At 47.3% G+C, this 16,828-nt stretch overlaps 1 protein-coding gene across 4 annotated transcripts in view; it reads left to right on the plus strand.

Moving 5' to 3' along the window:
• The window catches only part of CADM3 (cell adhesion molecule 3), a 100,299-nt gene extending 83,672 nt beyond the window's left edge, over positions 1 to 16,627 (plus strand). For 2 of the 4 annotated variants that reach the window (XM_079957618.1, XM_079957620.1), the window contains one exon: positions 1,737 to 16,627. In XM_079957618.1, coding sequence (XP_079813744.1) covers positions 1,737 to 1,885 — 149 coding nt within the window. In that variant the 3' untranslated portion in view covers positions 1,886 to 16,627. The remainder of the gene's footprint in view (positions 1 to 1,736) is intronic. The other 2 variants (XM_079957619.1, XM_079957621.1) reach the window with 1 other exon arrangement.
• The last annotated feature ends 201 nt before the right edge of the window (positions 16,628 to 16,828 follow it).

Consider the following 16,828-nt stretch of genomic DNA (forward strand, 5'->3'; position numbering starts at 1 on the left):
GTCTTGCAAACCGGGGCTGGGTAGTCCACAAGGGTTGAATGCGGCCCTCCAAGCATCTCTTATCTGGCCCTTGGGACTCCACATACCCTTCTCCAGCTGCATCCACACTCTGCTCAGGCTGCTCCCCTCGCCAGCCCTGCTTCACACCTTCCTTGAGGGCTTTTGGAAATGTCTGAAATGTTGGCCTGGATAGGCAATAGAGAGGTGTGTTTGTTTGTGCGGAAACTAACCTACAGTACAAAGATTTTAAAAATTGCATTCGTTGCTCTACCTGCTTTGGCCTCTGGCCCTGCCCACCAGTTGCATATGGCCCTCAAAGAGTTCTCCAGAAGGAAACGTGGCCCTTGGGCTCCAAATCTAGCTGGAGTTATTGGGAAAGGGGGTGTTGAATGTGGGCGTTGCCAGGATTTATGTTGGGGCAGCAAGACACCCACCTGTCCTGTTCCAGAACCGAGCTACCTGTGACGCGATTGGTCAGTTCGTGGAAGCCACGCCTATCGCTCTGTCAGGTCACTAGAATGCGCCACAACATCATTTCCATTTCAAATATTGTGATCATTTCTATATAATAATAATAATAATAATAATTTATTATTCATACCCCGCCCATCTGGCTGGGCCTCCCCAGCCACTCTGGGCGGCTTCCATAGAAACCAAAAATACAGCAAAATATCATACGTTAAAAACTTCCCTGAACAAGGCTGCCTTAAGATGTCTTCTGAATGTCAGGTAGTTGTTTATCGCTTTGACATCTGCTGGAAGGGCGTTCCACGGGGCGGGCGCCACTACCGAGAAGGCCCTCTGCCTGGTTCCCTGTAGCTTTGCTTCTCGCAATGAGGGAACCACCAGAAGGCCCTCGGCACTGGACCTCAGCATCCGGGCAGAATGATGGGGTGGAGACGCTCCTTCAGGTATACTGGACCGAGGCCGTTTAGGGCTTTAAAGGTCAGCACCAACACTTTGAATTGTGCTCAGAAACGTACTGGGAGCCAATGTAGGTCTTTCAAGACCGGTGTTACATGGTCTCGGCGGCCGCCCCCAGTCACCAGTCTAGCTCCCACATTCTGGATTAGTTGTAGTTTCTGAGTCACCTTCAAAGGTAGCCCCACGTAGAGCGCATTGCAGTAGTCCAAGCAGGAGATAACCAGAGCATGCACCACTCTGGCGAGACAGTCTGCAGGCAGATAGGGTGTCAGCCTACGTACCAGATGGAGCTGGTAAACAGCTGCCCTGGATACAGAACTGACCTGTGCCTCCATGGACAGCTGTGAGTCCAAAATGACTCCCAGGCTGCGCACCTGGTCCTTCAGGGGCACAGTTACCCCATTCAGGACCAGGGAATCCTCCACACCTGCCCGTCTCCTGTCCCCCAAAAACAGTACTTCTGTCTTGTCAGGATTCAACCTCAATCTGTTAGCCGCCATCCATCCTCCAACCGCCTCCAGACACTCACACAGGACCTTCACCGCCTTCACTGGTTCTGATTTAAAATTTCTAATTTTGGTTAAATATTTTTTATTTACTTACTTGGTTTAGAGGGGCAGTTGCTGCCCCTGACTATGCCCATGGTGCTGAACCTCTGATCTTCTGCATGTAAGCCATGTCTTTTGGAGGTGTAGTTGGGTGAACCATGCAAGACCCATGTTCCCTTGTGGTGGTACAGACCCTTCCCACTTTACTTAGCCATCCTAAATAAGCTCCACTTTTGCTCCAAGCCAAATGACCCCATCCGGTAGCTTCCTCTCTTTTTCTGTGTCCCTATGCAGGTACCTACCTGACCCACGAGGCCAAAGGCTCGGACGACGCCCCAGACGCAGACACAGCCATTATCAACGCCGAGGGCGGTCAAACTGGTGGGGATGACAAGAAGGAGTATTTCATCTGAGTGGGGAGGGTGGGGCCTGGCGGCCGGGCAGCAGGGGGGAGGAGGAGGAAGTGGCGGATCGGAACCCAACCTCGACTGAATGACAACAGAACCCACCCAACCAATATGTCAAAGGAATTTCTCTCGCGCCCAGGAAGGAATGGACGGACAGACAGAGGGATGATGGTGGGGGACCGAGATCGGCGATGGGACAGAGGAGGAACGAGAGAGAGAAAGAAGATCAGCTTGGCTCACAATGCTTCTTTGAACTTGTATAAAACATTGTTACTAAATGGGGGGGACACGCACCCGAACATTGAGAACCCCTCAAAACCCCTTGTTCCTGCTTGCTTGTACCTACATATCTGCGGCTGCCAAAATCGCACTAAACACAGACCTGGAGAGTGAGTGATGATACCTTTCTTTCTTCCTTCCTTCCTTCCTTCCTTCCTTCCTTCCTTCCTTCCTTCCTTCCTTCCTTCCCTCCCTTCTTCCTTCCTTCCTTCCTTCCTTCCTTCCTTCCTTCCTTCCTTCCTTCTTTCCCTCCCTCCTTCCTTCCTTCCTTCCTTCCTTCCTTCCTTCCGGCTCCTTTTGAGGCTGTTTTATCTTCTTTTTCGATGGCGTACTCTTGTTTTTGAGTCTTTTTTCTTTTCTTTTTACAAAAAAAGAGAAAAACCTCTGTTCTCGTTCCCTTATGTTTGGAATGTCTTGAAGTGGGGGCACTGTAGGGGTTTGTTGGGGGGGGTTCGGATGGTGTATCTCTTGCTTTCCTTTAGAGTTGTTCTGCTTTTTCTGTTTTGAAGTCGAAGGATCAAATCCGCTTGTGTTTGGGGTGGGGAGAACGGACATTGGGAGGAGATCCCTTAATCCTGCATTTTAGGGGTCAAGCAAGGCGGGCTGAACTCTGAGCAAGGGATTGCTGGGCTTATCAAAATCGGGGCCCCGGCTCTAGGGCCTGGAAAGCCCCCCCCCCTTTCCTACTGGAAGAGGAGGTGGACACAGCAAAGGGAACTTTCCTCCATGCTGCCTCCGACTTCCTCAGGCCTTCCTCTGTGATGGTCTTCATTTGGGAGCCAGGCTGATGAAGGAAAGGCTCAAATTTGGGGGGCAGGTTTGCTATGAAAAGCTCTGCCGATTTTATCCTTCGACGAGATTTCGTTCCTCCGGTTGCGTCTCTTTGTTTGGAGAGGAGAATGTCGTTGTGTGGTCCGTGTACCAAGGGATGCCAGCTAGCCAGTTGCAGTCCCGACCCAAACCCATGGCAAAAAGAAGAAGAAGAAAGGGGGAGTTTGCTTTGAGGCTTCCCTGGTGTCTTTTATGCTTCCCAGTCACGAGGGGGGGGGGATTCGAGAGCCTAGTGCTTCTAAGGGGGCCGCTCTAAGAGAGAGGACTCCCATCGCTGGGGTTTTCTCTTGTTTTGGAGCCCCGGTTTCTCAGTGCAAAAGGGTACCTGCTACCCTCCTGTGTCTTCCTTGGGTTAGAGAGGAAGCAAGGCACTCCAGGGGGGTGCCCCATAGCTCAAGGGCAGCTTCTAGTACCATCAGCCCATTGGTGGGGAAAGTTGAATGAGCAAGATTTATTGAGTGATGCAATTACAGTTCCCCAATCTCCAGTGTTTGCTACTGATTAGACCACAGGGTGTGTGTGGGGGGGGGGGGGGAGCGTCAGCTGCGGTTATTTCAACATGCACACAAATACACACCCTGCCAAATTAATTCAAGCCTGGATCCAACACTGCAATCAGAAACAGTGTTTCTTCCTCACAGGCATACATCTGAAGGTTGCACGCCTTGCGAATGATTCAGATGCCCTGTTCACCACCGCCACAGAGGGATAAACTAATGCCTTTCCACTGTCAATAAAAACTTGAGGGTGGGGGTCCACCACTGCCCCCCCCCTTCCCCAAATCATGAAATCTTGCTTTGTGATCTCTAAAAGAACAACCGCCTCTGGTTCTTCCTTCCACTTTGCCTTCTGTCACAATAGCCTCTCCTCCCTCCCAACTCACACACAGACACAATTGTCACACACAACTACTGCCATGGTTTTTTTGAGATTTCCTCAAAAACCTCAGGGAGGGCCAGGAACTTGATGGATTGTAAAATGAAACAAAAGCAGACTTTGAGGGGAGGGCAGTTGTTCTCGCCATGAAAATGGTAGGCCTTTCGAGTTTTAAGGTGCCTGCTTTTTTCTTTTCTTTTGTTTTCTTGGAAATAGTGTAGCAGCAGAACACTTAACACAACAATTGGCATGGATAGGTGAAATATTTTGCCTTAGCTCTGTGAGTTCACATCTGTCTATTTTTCAAAGTATTTAGTGCAATGAACATGCATGCAGAAAGCATGTCCCAGCGATAGCTTCTTTTGCTGCTCTTCTGTAGTTCTGTGACGTTCACACATTTCATCTCAAACACAGAGCCAAACACCACTTTCCAGCTTGCAATGTCGTGTCTTGAAGATACTGTTGGTCCAGGTTTCACCTAAGATAGGCTACGTAGCTGGTGATTGTCCTTGACAACTGGGCTGGCTGGAGAAAAGGGCTTCTGAGCATGTGCAGAGAACTTTCTGTTGTCAGAGTTGTTGCAGACATTCCTGTGGAACTGCAACTCTTCCAGTGGAGTGAGCATATGTATTCTCCTCTTGATAACTTGGCAATATTGATTGGCAACATACTCAGGACAAAGCAAATGCAACAGAACTTCTGGCATGGTGTAGCGATGATGGCTGTGAAAGAGGGGATTAGACAAAATTCATGGAGGATAAAACAACCAACGGGTACCAGTCCTGATGACTATATGCTACTCCTAGGATCGGAGTCAGGGTTGGTTGGGAGCAGCAGCAAGAGAGAGCTGTTGACCTCATGACCTACTTGTGGCCTTCCTAAAACACCTGATTGGCCACTGTAGGAACAGATTTATGGACTAGATGCACATCTGGCCTGACTCAAGAGGACTCCTCTTTTGTTCTTACCGGCCACAGAGGTTAGGAATGGTTCCTTCATCTTCAGATGCAGGCTACCTCTAAATATCCAGTTGCTGGGGATCTGTAGCAAATGAGGGTTACTGCCTTCAAGCCCTGGTGGTTGATGGTGGACTTTTCAGACTGAGGCACCTGATTGGCCACTGCGGCAAACAGGAAACAAACTAGAGGATGCTGGAGCTGATGGACTGGTGGTCAGTTCGAGGAGAGTTCTCAAGTTTGTTACATTGGTGTTGTCAGGTGTTAAGAAGTCAGCAGGTTGGCCCAGATCCTGCTCTGGCTGAGGGTCCCTTGAAGGTCAGAACTAGCGTCTCAGACAGTTTGGTCTTGGGCAGCGATGGGATCCTTTGGCCCCATGGGCCTATTTGAGTTTGCAAGCATTTCTCATTTGGCCTGCAAGGCTGTTCTGACCAGACTAAGCCCACCTATCCTACACCTGATGTCAGGTTTTGGACAGGTAAAGATGGGCCTAGTCCAAGAAGGAGGCAGGGAATTTGTGCTATGAGCTGTGTTTTGAAAATCCTGGCAACCAGCTGATCACCAGGGCTTCAAAGCACCCTGGTCATCAGTGCTTGCAGCAAGAGCTGCGTGCAATCCTCTGAAGTCGCCAACGATCAGCTGGTTGCATTTGCACCTGTATGGTTTGATTTCAAAACCCTGCAGGCAGAAATGGGTCTCACCTGTGATGTCAGGTGTGGCAAACTTGGCCTGTGGCAGGGAAGATAGGTAAAGAGCTGGATCCAGTTTCCTACTCCTGGTGTAAGAGGACCTTCTTAAGTGCCTATGGAAAGTGGGGCTCAGGGAGAAGGAAGGCAGGAGGATGCAAGGCTAGGCAAACTTTATCAGCTGATTGTTGGGGGCTTAAAGAAAACCACACATTGCTCTGCAAGCACTGATGGGTGCTTTGAAGCACCAACAATCAGCTGATTGTTGGGACTTCAAAGCACAGTCCACAGCACAACCTTCCCCCGCCTTTTATGGATCACGTCCACCTTCACCTGCTCAAAAGCTGACATCAGGTGGGAACTTCCCAGGGTTCCTGCAGTGAATCATAAAATCACAAGCTTGTAGAGTTGGAAGGGTCACCTAGTCCAACCTCCTGCAAGTGCATTACTTTGAAGTGGTGGGAATCTTGCTCCTGCCTCTGCCAGTCTCTGAACTGATTGGAAATTTGATGCAAGTGTTGGCTCTTCGATTTGATCAAGCCAATGACTGAGACCTCCCCACCACCACCAAAATCGCCGCTCCGTCGGACCCCAGCCATGGATGGATCCCTGTAGATGTTGTTGGACCCCCAGTTCCCATCAGCCCCAGCCAGCAGGGGATGATGGGAGCAGGAGTCCAACAACATCCACAGAGCCATAGTGCGCTGTGGGATCTCCCCTGCTCCCTTCTTTCGCCTGGTGACTGAACAGATTATCAGCACCTCTGCAGATGGAATCAAGGCTGTATCAATGTCAGTGGCCTTCAGGGAGCCTACAAGACAGTAGACTCCCCTCTATTCTTCCCTATCCTCCCCATATCTGATCTTTAGAGCTAGACTGCCCCTGGACATGGAGGTTCTAACACGAGGTCTGCCTTTCTATAACTGCTGGGCATCTTGAGTTTTCAGCACGGGGTGGGATCTATTTATTTATTTGGGGTTGCAGCCGATGTTTGTCCTACTCAGAGGAGACCCATGGAAATTAATGGACATGGCTAACTTAAGTCCATTAATGTCAACGGGTCTATTCTGGACAATATTTAGTTGGATGCCACCCCATAGATCATGGATTAGGTTGGATTACCATGTGGCTGATCCATGTGAGAAGATTTGTCTGGCTGGGGGAAATTTGCCTTGTGCACGTGAGAAGGAAAGCAGAATAACCTGACCAAGTCAACCCATTGATGCATCTAACTCAGTGCTGTCTACACTGACCAGCATGCTGGAGCTGATGGACTATCTGGCATTTAAGGCAGGTGTGTCTCTGCCAGCCCTACCTGGAGATGCTGGGGATTGAACTGGGGACATTCTGAATGCAAAGCAAATTCTCTGCCCCTGAACTGCGGCCATTTTCTAAATAAGATTCTAGTCATGTTTCCAGAGAAAGGACTGTATTAAATAGGAACAAGAGAAGCTGCCTTATACTGTCTTCATCAAGCTCAGTATTGCCTACACGGACTGGCAGGGTTTCAGAGGGGATATTCTGAGCCCCACCGGGAGATGCTGTGGGTGTTTGAGCCTGGGGCAAGGCAGCATGTGCTGTAGCAATGAGCCGTGATGGAGAGAAAGCGAGAGAGAAGGAATTTTATCTCTGTGTGTGTAAGAGAAAGAGAGAGAGATGGGGCTCTTACGTTGCACTAATTAAAGGTGATATCTTCAGCTCAGCAGGGTTAACAACAGTTTTAAAGCCCTTGTTGTCTCTTCCAGCACGAAACAATTACTTGTCGTTTGAAGCTTTGCCTGCCAACATGCATGTTGACAAAACCTTTAGCATTTTTTTCCCTTTTAACCTGGCACTTGGCAAGCAGTCACCTCCTTTGAACTGACAACGGAGTCATGCCTTCACGTTTAACCCTCCAATGTTCTTTTCTCTCCCCTCCCAATTCCCCTGGGTGACTAAGCCGCTTCGATTTCTGTCCTCCTGCCAGGCAAACTGGAATATTATTTCGACAAAGCCTCGGCGACTTGACTGCCCCTCGTGCACCATTTAAAATGGGATGCATGGACACAGGGTTGTGTCCAGCAAAGTCCTGCTCAGAGTAGGCCCATTAAAACGAACAAGCCTAAGTGAACCATGTCTATTAGTTTCCATGGGTCTACTCTGAGTAGGATTGGAGGCACCCTGCTGTTGCTGCTGCTTTAATGCAACAGCATTTGTCAAGCTGGTGCCCTGCAGATGTTTTGAACTGGGGATGATGGGAGTTATAATCGAAAATATCTGGAGGGCACCAGCTTGGCAAACCTTGTTTTGATAAGACAGACCTGTCCAGGGAGGTTGTCTCAGGCAGGTCTTTGTAACAGATGGAAAATGAACTGAAATCTTTTTGTTAGGAGCGTTCAAATCAAAAGTGTGCCGTCTAAACTTTTGAAACACACAGGTGCCTTGTGTTTCTTTCACATAGAAAACATTGGAATGAGCCAATGAAAAGAAACCAGGCAGGTAACTCCTGTTGTATAAACTTTTCTATAACTGCACTCATATGAACTAGTACCAAGGTTATTTCAGATTTGTAAAGATATAGCTTGTGGGGAACTGTGATACTGTGGAATTCATGTGTCCTGCCCTTCAAGAAACAGAGTCAAAGGTTCTAGTTCATGCAGCCGCTACAGGAGTGAACTGAAATGTAAAACTGAACTGTGATCATAGCACAGAGTCATATAATTGTAGAGTTGGAAGGGAGCAACCCCGTGCAGAAGGAATCACAGCTAAAGAGCCCCTGACAGCCAACCTCTGTTTATAAACCTCCATTGAAAGATAGTCTGCCACCTTCCGAGGGAGTCTCTTCCACTGTCAAACAGCTCTTACCTTCAGAAATTTCTTCCTGATGTTTCGTTGGAATCTCCTTTCTTGCCATTTGAATCCATTGGTTTTGGTCCTAATACCCTCTGGAAGAGGAGAAAACAAGCTTGCTCCATCTTCCATTGGACAGCCCTTCAGATATCGTATCAGCTTTCAGTCTTCTCCAGGCTAAACATTGCCCAACTCCCTCAACCGTTCTTCATAAGCTTGGTTTCCAAACCCTTGATTATCTTGGTCTCCCTCCTCTGCACACATCCCAGCTTGTCAATATCCTTCTTAAACTGTGCTGAGCAGAACTGGACATAATACTCCGGAAGGGGTCTGGCCAATGCAGAACAACAAAGTTGTCCTATTATTTCCCTTGATGTGGGCAGTGGGGTAATGATTGTTCTTCAGACATTTTAAACACTTAGGAAGCTGCCTTATACAGAGTCAGACCATTGGTCCACCTTTCTCGGTTAGCCTACAGGCATTCCTAGCCTTACCTTGAGATGCCAGAGATTGAACCAGGCCCTTCCTCAAATCACTGTACAGAAATATTTATTGGTGAAAAGGAGGGCATAGAAATTAAGTTTGGTTGATCTCGCCAAGGGTGCAGCAACAACTTAAAAGTGTCCCTGACTATGACTAACCTTACTTTTTTTTTATTATTGTGATTTATCACATTTTTATTCCCCCAAATTTATTTCCTCACAAGAACTCTGTGAGGTGTGATAGGCCTTACTATGTCATTCACAGGAGATATATATATATATATATATATATATATATATATATATATATATATACACACACACACACACACACACACAGAGAGAGAGAGAGAGAGAGAGAGAAAGACATGCCAATATTGTCTCTGTTTTGACATATCATTCAAACACAGGGACGACATCGTTCCTTAGAGACAAGCTGTTAAATTGCAAAGCTACAAAGATTTATTGACCATTTTATTAGCTGAGCGTGGAAAGATTCAGCTCAATGGTGTTTCCCGGCCTGTTGTCCAATAACTTTAAAAAAATTATGTTGGTGTCATTTTTGGAGTTACACGATTCATTCTCCAAGAGCTGAAATGGATTTGCTCACCTTCAAATAATCTTGTGTCAAATATTCACTGGATATTCTCTGAATATTCACCAAATACCGGCCTTGACATCTGACAAGATTTGAGGGGTCTCTCCTGCTCTCTCCCCAGGCTAGGGGACCTGTGGCCTTCCAGATGTTGCTGGTCTACAACTCTCATCATCCCTGACCATTGACCATGCTGGGTGGAGCTGATGAGAGCTAGAGCTCAACAGCATCTGGAGGACCAAAGGTTCCTCATTCCTGATCTACCTAACCTATCTTCTCCAATTCCCAGCATGCACTCTGACACACCCTTAAAGCCCAAGATTCCACCATATGCTGGGATCACACCTAGAAACAGAATGTGGGTGGAGCTATGCAGATTTGAGGGTGGGGCTAAGCCATCTGAGAGGTGGGGCTATTCAGATCAGGGGTGTGGCATTCAGTGGTTTCCATCCACAGGCTAACTGTACATCTGTATCTGGCTTGCTTTGGAGAAACTGGGCAGGCATTTTACATATGGCGGAAGTTTCTTTTTGTGTCCCCTTTTTCCTTTCATCATGCTTCTCTATCTGCTTTCTCATTTCAAAAAAAAAAAAAAAAGTGCCATCAGAGCTCACTTATGCTTAGCCCCTGAACTTTTTCTTCAGCTCCATACTTACTTCCGGAGTATATAAAACCATTTTCTTTATAATCCAGTTCCTCAATCATTTCCCTTTGTTATATGTTGGGTGTGGCCAAGAAATGGAGCCTGGGTGGAGCCGTACAGATTAAAAAGTGGAGCTATTATGTAGATCAGGGATGGGAAAATTCAGTCCTGTTGGCCCGATTAGCAATCCCATTTGGGGAAATCCAAACCCAGCTGCAGCAGCTGATTTAGGGCAGTGTGACCAGTTCTACCACACTGGACACTGAGCTTGGGGGGGGGGGTCACAGGGCATCACAAGGATGACATAGTGAATTGAGCAGAATGGAAGGTGAGAGGTGGCAGTGCTAGGTTTTGGTATCGCACAGGTCACGGCTGAAATTTGACAGACCAAAGTTCGCTCCTGCCAGCTGTCAGTAGGGATAGGATAAATTTGGTTCAATTAGCATTGAAGGGAAACCTACCTAATTCACATAATACCTTCACATAATGCAAAAACTGAAAAATAGCCATCCTTTGAAATTCACACTTCTCTGAATTTTTGCAGTGCAGTTTTCTGGCCAAGTAGTGTGTACAAAAATGCATTTTCTCAAGTAAAGTGTGCACATATATTAGTGAAAATAATATACCAAAATGCATATTACGGAACTTTGCTTTACAAAAATGTGGCTATTGTTTAAAATTGCGTACAAACATGTATATTAGGGGAAACTTGCATTAAAATGCTGTTAAATTTTCAGGAGGACCTTTTCAATTAAAAAAAAAAATGGCGACATTTTTCCACCTTCGCCGCATCAAGCAGTTGGTCCCTTACCTTTCCCACCCCGACCTGGCCACAGTGATCCATATGACGGCCACCTCCAGGCTTGACTACTGTCATTCGCTCTACGCGGGTCTGCCCTTGAAACTGTCCCAGAAACTCCAGCGGGTGCAGAATGCTGCAGCAAGGCTCCTCATGGGGTCTCTGCCATGGGAGCGTATTCACCCAGTGCTTTTCCAGCTGCACTGGCTCCTGGTGGAGTACAACGTCAGATTTAAGATGCTGGTTTTGACCTTTAAAGCCCTTCACAGCCTAGGACCCTTGTACCTACGGGACCACCTCTCCTGGTATGCCCCACGGAGGGCCTCAAGGTCCATAAATAGCAACACCCTGGAGGTCCCGGGCCCTAAGGAAGTTAGATTAGCCTCAACCAGAGCCAGGGCCTTCTCAACACTGGCTCCAGCCTGGTGGAACTCTCTGCCTCATGAGACCAGGGCCCTGTAGGATCTGATTTCTTTCCGCAGGGCCTGTAAGATAGAGTTGTTCCGCCTGGCCTTTGGCTTGGAGCCAATTTGATTCCCTCCCCCTCTTTCTTTTTCCTTTCTCCTCCTGTGATGAGGCTGCATTTTAATATTTTAATGTTTCAATATTTTAATGTTGTATTTTAATCTTGTTTTTAAGTTGTATTCATTCAACTTGTTTTTATTATTGCTTGTTAGCCACCCTGAGCCTGGCCTTGGCTGGGGAGGGCAGGGTATAAATAAAAAATATTATTATTATTAAAGCAATGTGGAAATGTGGAAAACTGAACTTAAGATCAGGAAAATGAGAAACAGAGGGCTTACCCACACTTCCTCTTGTGCTCTGCTTTCCCTGGGGAATACCACTCTTTAGCACTCAATCAGAGCAAATGGCAATTTGGGTTTTCTCCTGATTGATGTCTGCTCCGATTTAGAGATGAAGAGTGGGTTTTCCCTGGGAGAGGAGCAGAGCAAGGGGAAAACTGCTCAGACTCCGTGCTTTCTAGGTACAGGACAAGCAGAAATGTGGATGAGGTCTGAGAAAAACTAGAATTGATAGATTCACCCATCCCTACCTGTCAGGTATCTGTCATCTTATGATGCCAGGCACAAAGATCTGTTATCTCTGATCTTAGCACTAACCACCATAGCACTAGGATCAGAGATAAGCTTCTGCCTGCCCTTTGACAGTATTTCTTTTTCTGAATGGCCACCTTCAGATGTCTTCTAAAAGTCAAATAGTTGTTTATTTCCTTGACATCTGATGGGAGGGTGTTCCACAGGGCAGGTGCCACTACCGAGAAGGCCCTCTGCCTGGTTTATTTCTAGATGGGTGGTGAGATCGGAGATAATCTGTGCCTGCGCTTGACTTGAAATTTGAACAACCTGGCATCAGAGGACATAAGATGATTGACAGGTCAGTGGCACTACCAAACTGGGCCAGTTGTGGACCCGACCCTTAGACTGAAAAAGTTCCCCGACTCCTGATGTTAATAGTAGCAGGCCCAAGACTTCAGGGAGGGCAAACCCTGGCAGTGGGTGATTCAGTTTGTAATGGGAGGGAGGCAATTCATTATATGTTGAAATACGTTTGTGTAACCCTCTTCTGGGATCTCTGCAACATTCTCATATTCTCCACCCATCATCCATGACAGAGCATTTTGCTAGTATTTGACGTTTGGCAGTATTTGATAGCTGACACACGTTGGCATTTAGACCTTGGCAGCTGACGGCTTATGAGATTTTATATCAAACCAAAACACCCAGGAGATTCCAGGAAGCCACTAAACTCCCTCTTGAACTATTTTGAGGTTAAGCACATCCCCGTCGAAAATTAAAATCCCGGTGTCAAATCTTGAAAATGGCAGATTCCATGCTTGTGCGACAGAAGTGGGAGATGTTGCTGGATTTTGAATGTGGCTGGGTTTCGTTCCTAGACAGAGACAGCAAACAGACCAAAGGACTCCCCACTAATGGACGACTGAAGATTTTGCCCCTTCCTGCACTTGCGGAGCATAGATTAACCATAAAGCAACAGTGACAGAGTGGCCTTCTGCCTTGACTGTAGAATACTGCCATAGAGATGAAAAGGGCCTGGCAAGCTATCTAGTCGCCCAACTTCCTGTTCTAAGCAGGAACTCCAATGGTAGAACTTCTCAAGAGGCTCGTTGGTCATTGGTTCCATGGTGGAACTGCTCTTACCATCAAGAAATCTCTCTTAAATGTTCATCTGAAACCTACTTCCTTGCATCTTAAACCCATTAGCCCATGTTCTGCCCTTTGAAGCAGTAGAGAACAAATCTTTGCCTTCTTCTGCATAACAGCCCTTCTGGTTTTTGAAGAGTGCTGTCTCCCCTCAATCTTCTCTTCTCTGTGTGAAAAGCATGCCCAGCTTCTGCTCTCTTTCCTCATACAGCTTATTTTCTCCATCCTGCTGAGCCCTCTTTGTGGCCCTCCTGTCAACCACTTTTTCTATATGTCCTTCTTAAAGAGTGGTGCAACATTTGGAGGTGCCCAGAGAAGCAACTGGTCTGTCTAGCTCAGTATTGTCCACACTGACAGGTAGCAGCTTTCTGTGATTTCAGACAAGAAATCTTCCCCAGTCAGGGATTGAACCTGGGACCTTTGCATAGGAAGCAGATGCTCTAACACTGAACTACAACCCTTCAAACAGCTGGAAAGATACCTCCAAACAAGGATGGCTAGTGAAGAACAAAGTGCAATGACTTACTTCCTACAGTCTCCCTCCCTCTGTAGGACCATGGGACAAACTCCATCCTTAGCCACCAGGTGGCTCTTTTACCTGGTGGTTGTCAAATCCCTGTGCTACAAGCCAGTCCACAATTTTGAACCTCAACATCAGGTAGTCCTACAGCCTGGGAATCTGTCACTCATGGGAATGAGCACAATGATTCACTAGTCATGCACAAGCCTTCAAGAATATGAGACACAGCTCTCTGGATTGAATCCCACAATGAACGAATAGCCTAAAGGCAGACTGGAGTTTTCCCCTACCTCATCTCTTTTAAATATTGGGTTGCCAGGCCTACTCAGAGTAGACCTGTTGAAATTAATGGCCATGGCTAACTTAGACTTATTAATTACAATGTGTCTACTCTGAGTAAACGTTAGTTGAACACAGCCCATTGTTTTTAATGTTCAGAGGAAGAAAATCACTGATCGATAACATTCACATGGCAAAAAGACAACATATGGGGAAGGATCCTACCATTTCTATATGATGGATCTGCAAAGTCCACAAAACGGTGGTTCCTGCATTTCAGGGAGTTGGACCAGATGACTCCTGGGTGCCTTCCAACCCTGCAAGTCTATGGTTCTATGAAAACAGTACTATTTTTCTAGTCATCGGAATAACATTTCCCCTTCTTGAATATATATGTTACTTTTTTTAAAAGTATGCATAATTAGTAGTAGTAGCACTACTATATTTATAGTTTACCTATCTTCCAAGAAGCTCAAGGTGGCAAATGAGGTTCTCCCTCTTCCCCATTTTATCCTCACAACAACCCTGTGAGGTAGCTTAAGCTGAGAGATTCTGACTGGCCCCTTAAGATCACACAGCGAGGTTCATGGCTGGGTGGGGATTAGGACCCTGATTTCCCAGGTCCTAGTCCAACACCACCATTGGCTCTCATAATCATTGTATATCACACTTTCTGGAGCCGATCTGCTCTTGGCACTTTTTAGAAGTCTAGGAACGTGTAGAACTACCCAGCCAAGTTATCCCAATGGCCCCAGGGCTGGCATCACAGATTGGCACAGTTGGGCACCTGCCAAGGCCCCCGTCGCAGCGCAGGGCCCACTAACAACCAGACATCTCCCCATATCGCTACTGTTCTTAAAATCTGCTGTTGTTACCTAGTCACCCGCTTGCTTTATTCTACTTCATTCTCATTATGGCACCCATATTCCACATCTCCTCCAAACGGCTCAAGGTTCTCTCCCTGTGAAGTGGGTCAGGCTGAGAGGCTGTGAATAGCTCATTGGCACTCAGCAAGTTACATGGCTAAGTGGAGATTGGAACTCTGGTCTTCCAGGTCCTGGTCCAACACCCTAACTGCTACACCGCACTGTCAAGTAGCAAGCAGTATCTGCAGTGAGGAAAACGACCTCCATTCACCTCTCCATCTAGGGCAGGTGTGAGGAACCTGCAGCCCTCCAGGTGTTGCTGAACCAGAATTGACCTCTTACTACTGGTCATCCCAGTTGGGGCTGATGGGAGTTGGAGTTCATCAGTAGCTGGAGGACCACAGGTTCCCTATCCCTGGTCTACAGAGCTGAATCGGTTGGACTCAGGCCACATTCCCACCAAACATTTCAAGCCCTACGCTACCTCTTTCAACAGCCATGGCTTCCACCCACAAAGAATTCTGGGAGCTGCAGTGTGTTGAAGGTGCTAAGAGTTGTTTGGAGACCCCTATTCCCCTCACGGGGCTACAATTTGCAGAGTTCCCTGGGAAGAGGGACTGACTGTTAAACCACTCTGAGAATCGTAGCTCTAGGGGGTTTCCAAACAATTCTGAGCACCGTTAACAAACTACAGCTCCCAGAATTCTGTGGGGGTTGAAGTCCTGACTCTTTAAAGTGGTATCATAGTTCTTTAAATACATGGTGCGAATGTGGCCTTAGAAGAAAAAGGCAGGTGACCTGGAGGTGGTGACTGCAAGGAGGAAGAGTTGGGCCACTCTAGAAGGGAACCCACTGAAGACCTTTTGCCCAAGGGTCCCCCAAAACTCAATTAGCTTCACCCAAACTCACTTGGCTGTTTTGTGTCCCAACTGGAGCCCCCCAGTATCCTTCACTTTTGACAGTAGCTTAGGAGCAGATGGCCAAAGCCACAGTGATGGGTGAACAGGAGCAGGCCTAGACACACAACTCTCTGGATCACAACGAGGAGATCTGTCTGCCCTTGTTCCTTAATGGTCAATGTCCATGCCGTATGTCTAACAGAGGGGTGGGGAACCTCAGGTCCAGGGGCCAAATGCAGCCCCCCAGAACTTATCCCAGGCCACGTCCCCTTTCTCTGGGCCACACCCCTCTGGCCCAGCTTTGCACCTGAGTGTTTTTGCCTGGCTGGGATGTGTCTTTGGACTCTGATGATGCTTCTTGCTTGCCTGGAAGGATGATAGAGAGGAGGGGTGTGTGAGTTGTGCGTGTGCAGAATCTTGCCTACTGTAAAATGCACGGTGCATGTTGTTGCTCTGGCCACTTTTGCCTCTGGCCACGCCCACCACTGGCATTTGGTCCTCACTGCCCGGAAGGATTGGCAGCCCTCAGGCTAAAAGTCCACCCTTGGCTTATGACTCGAATTCCTTGGGGGTGTCACTTGAGCAGGGCTCTTCACATTGACCTCTTTACTACAAGGTGGTTGTGTGTCCTACTTTACAGAGGGTGGTCCTCTCTTTGAAGGAGTCATCTGGCAGAGCAGCTGTCTGGTCTTAAGTCCAGCTTGTAGATAAAAGGTGGTGTCCAACGAAGTTCTGCTCAGAGTAGAGCCATCAGAATTAAGAAACCTAAGTTAGCCATCTCTATGGATGCCACTGGGTCTACTCTGAGTAGGGCTAACATTGGCGACAACCCAAAGCAATTTAAGAAGGGGGAGGTCTTGCAGTTGTGCCTCAACACTGAACACCTAGACTGCAAACTGAGCTATCACAGAGGCTACCTGGTCCAATTCTTGTTCCCCACTAAGTTAAGATGTATTTTCTTTCTGTTTGAATTATAGTGATTCTTTCTAAATTTGCATAAGTACACATAAATTAACATATGCAAATTGGTGTCCTCCTTTGTCCGTTTTTTGGGGAGGGGCAATGCATTTCCTACTCTCTTCTCATCTTTTGGGGGAACTCTTGGTACATAGTTGACCTCTCTTTTCTAATGGTGTCTCTTTTGGGGAAGTAGGAGGAGATGGAAGAGTTGCTGGGTCTTCCACTGTTTTTGGACTACAGTTCCCATCATCCCTGACCACTGGTCC

Source organism: Podarcis cretensis, assembly GCF_951804945.1.
Source record: "Podarcis cretensis genome assembly, chromosome: 16".
NCBI classification, from domain to species: Eukaryota; Metazoa; Chordata; class Lepidosauria; order Squamata; family Lacertidae; genus Podarcis; species Podarcis cretensis.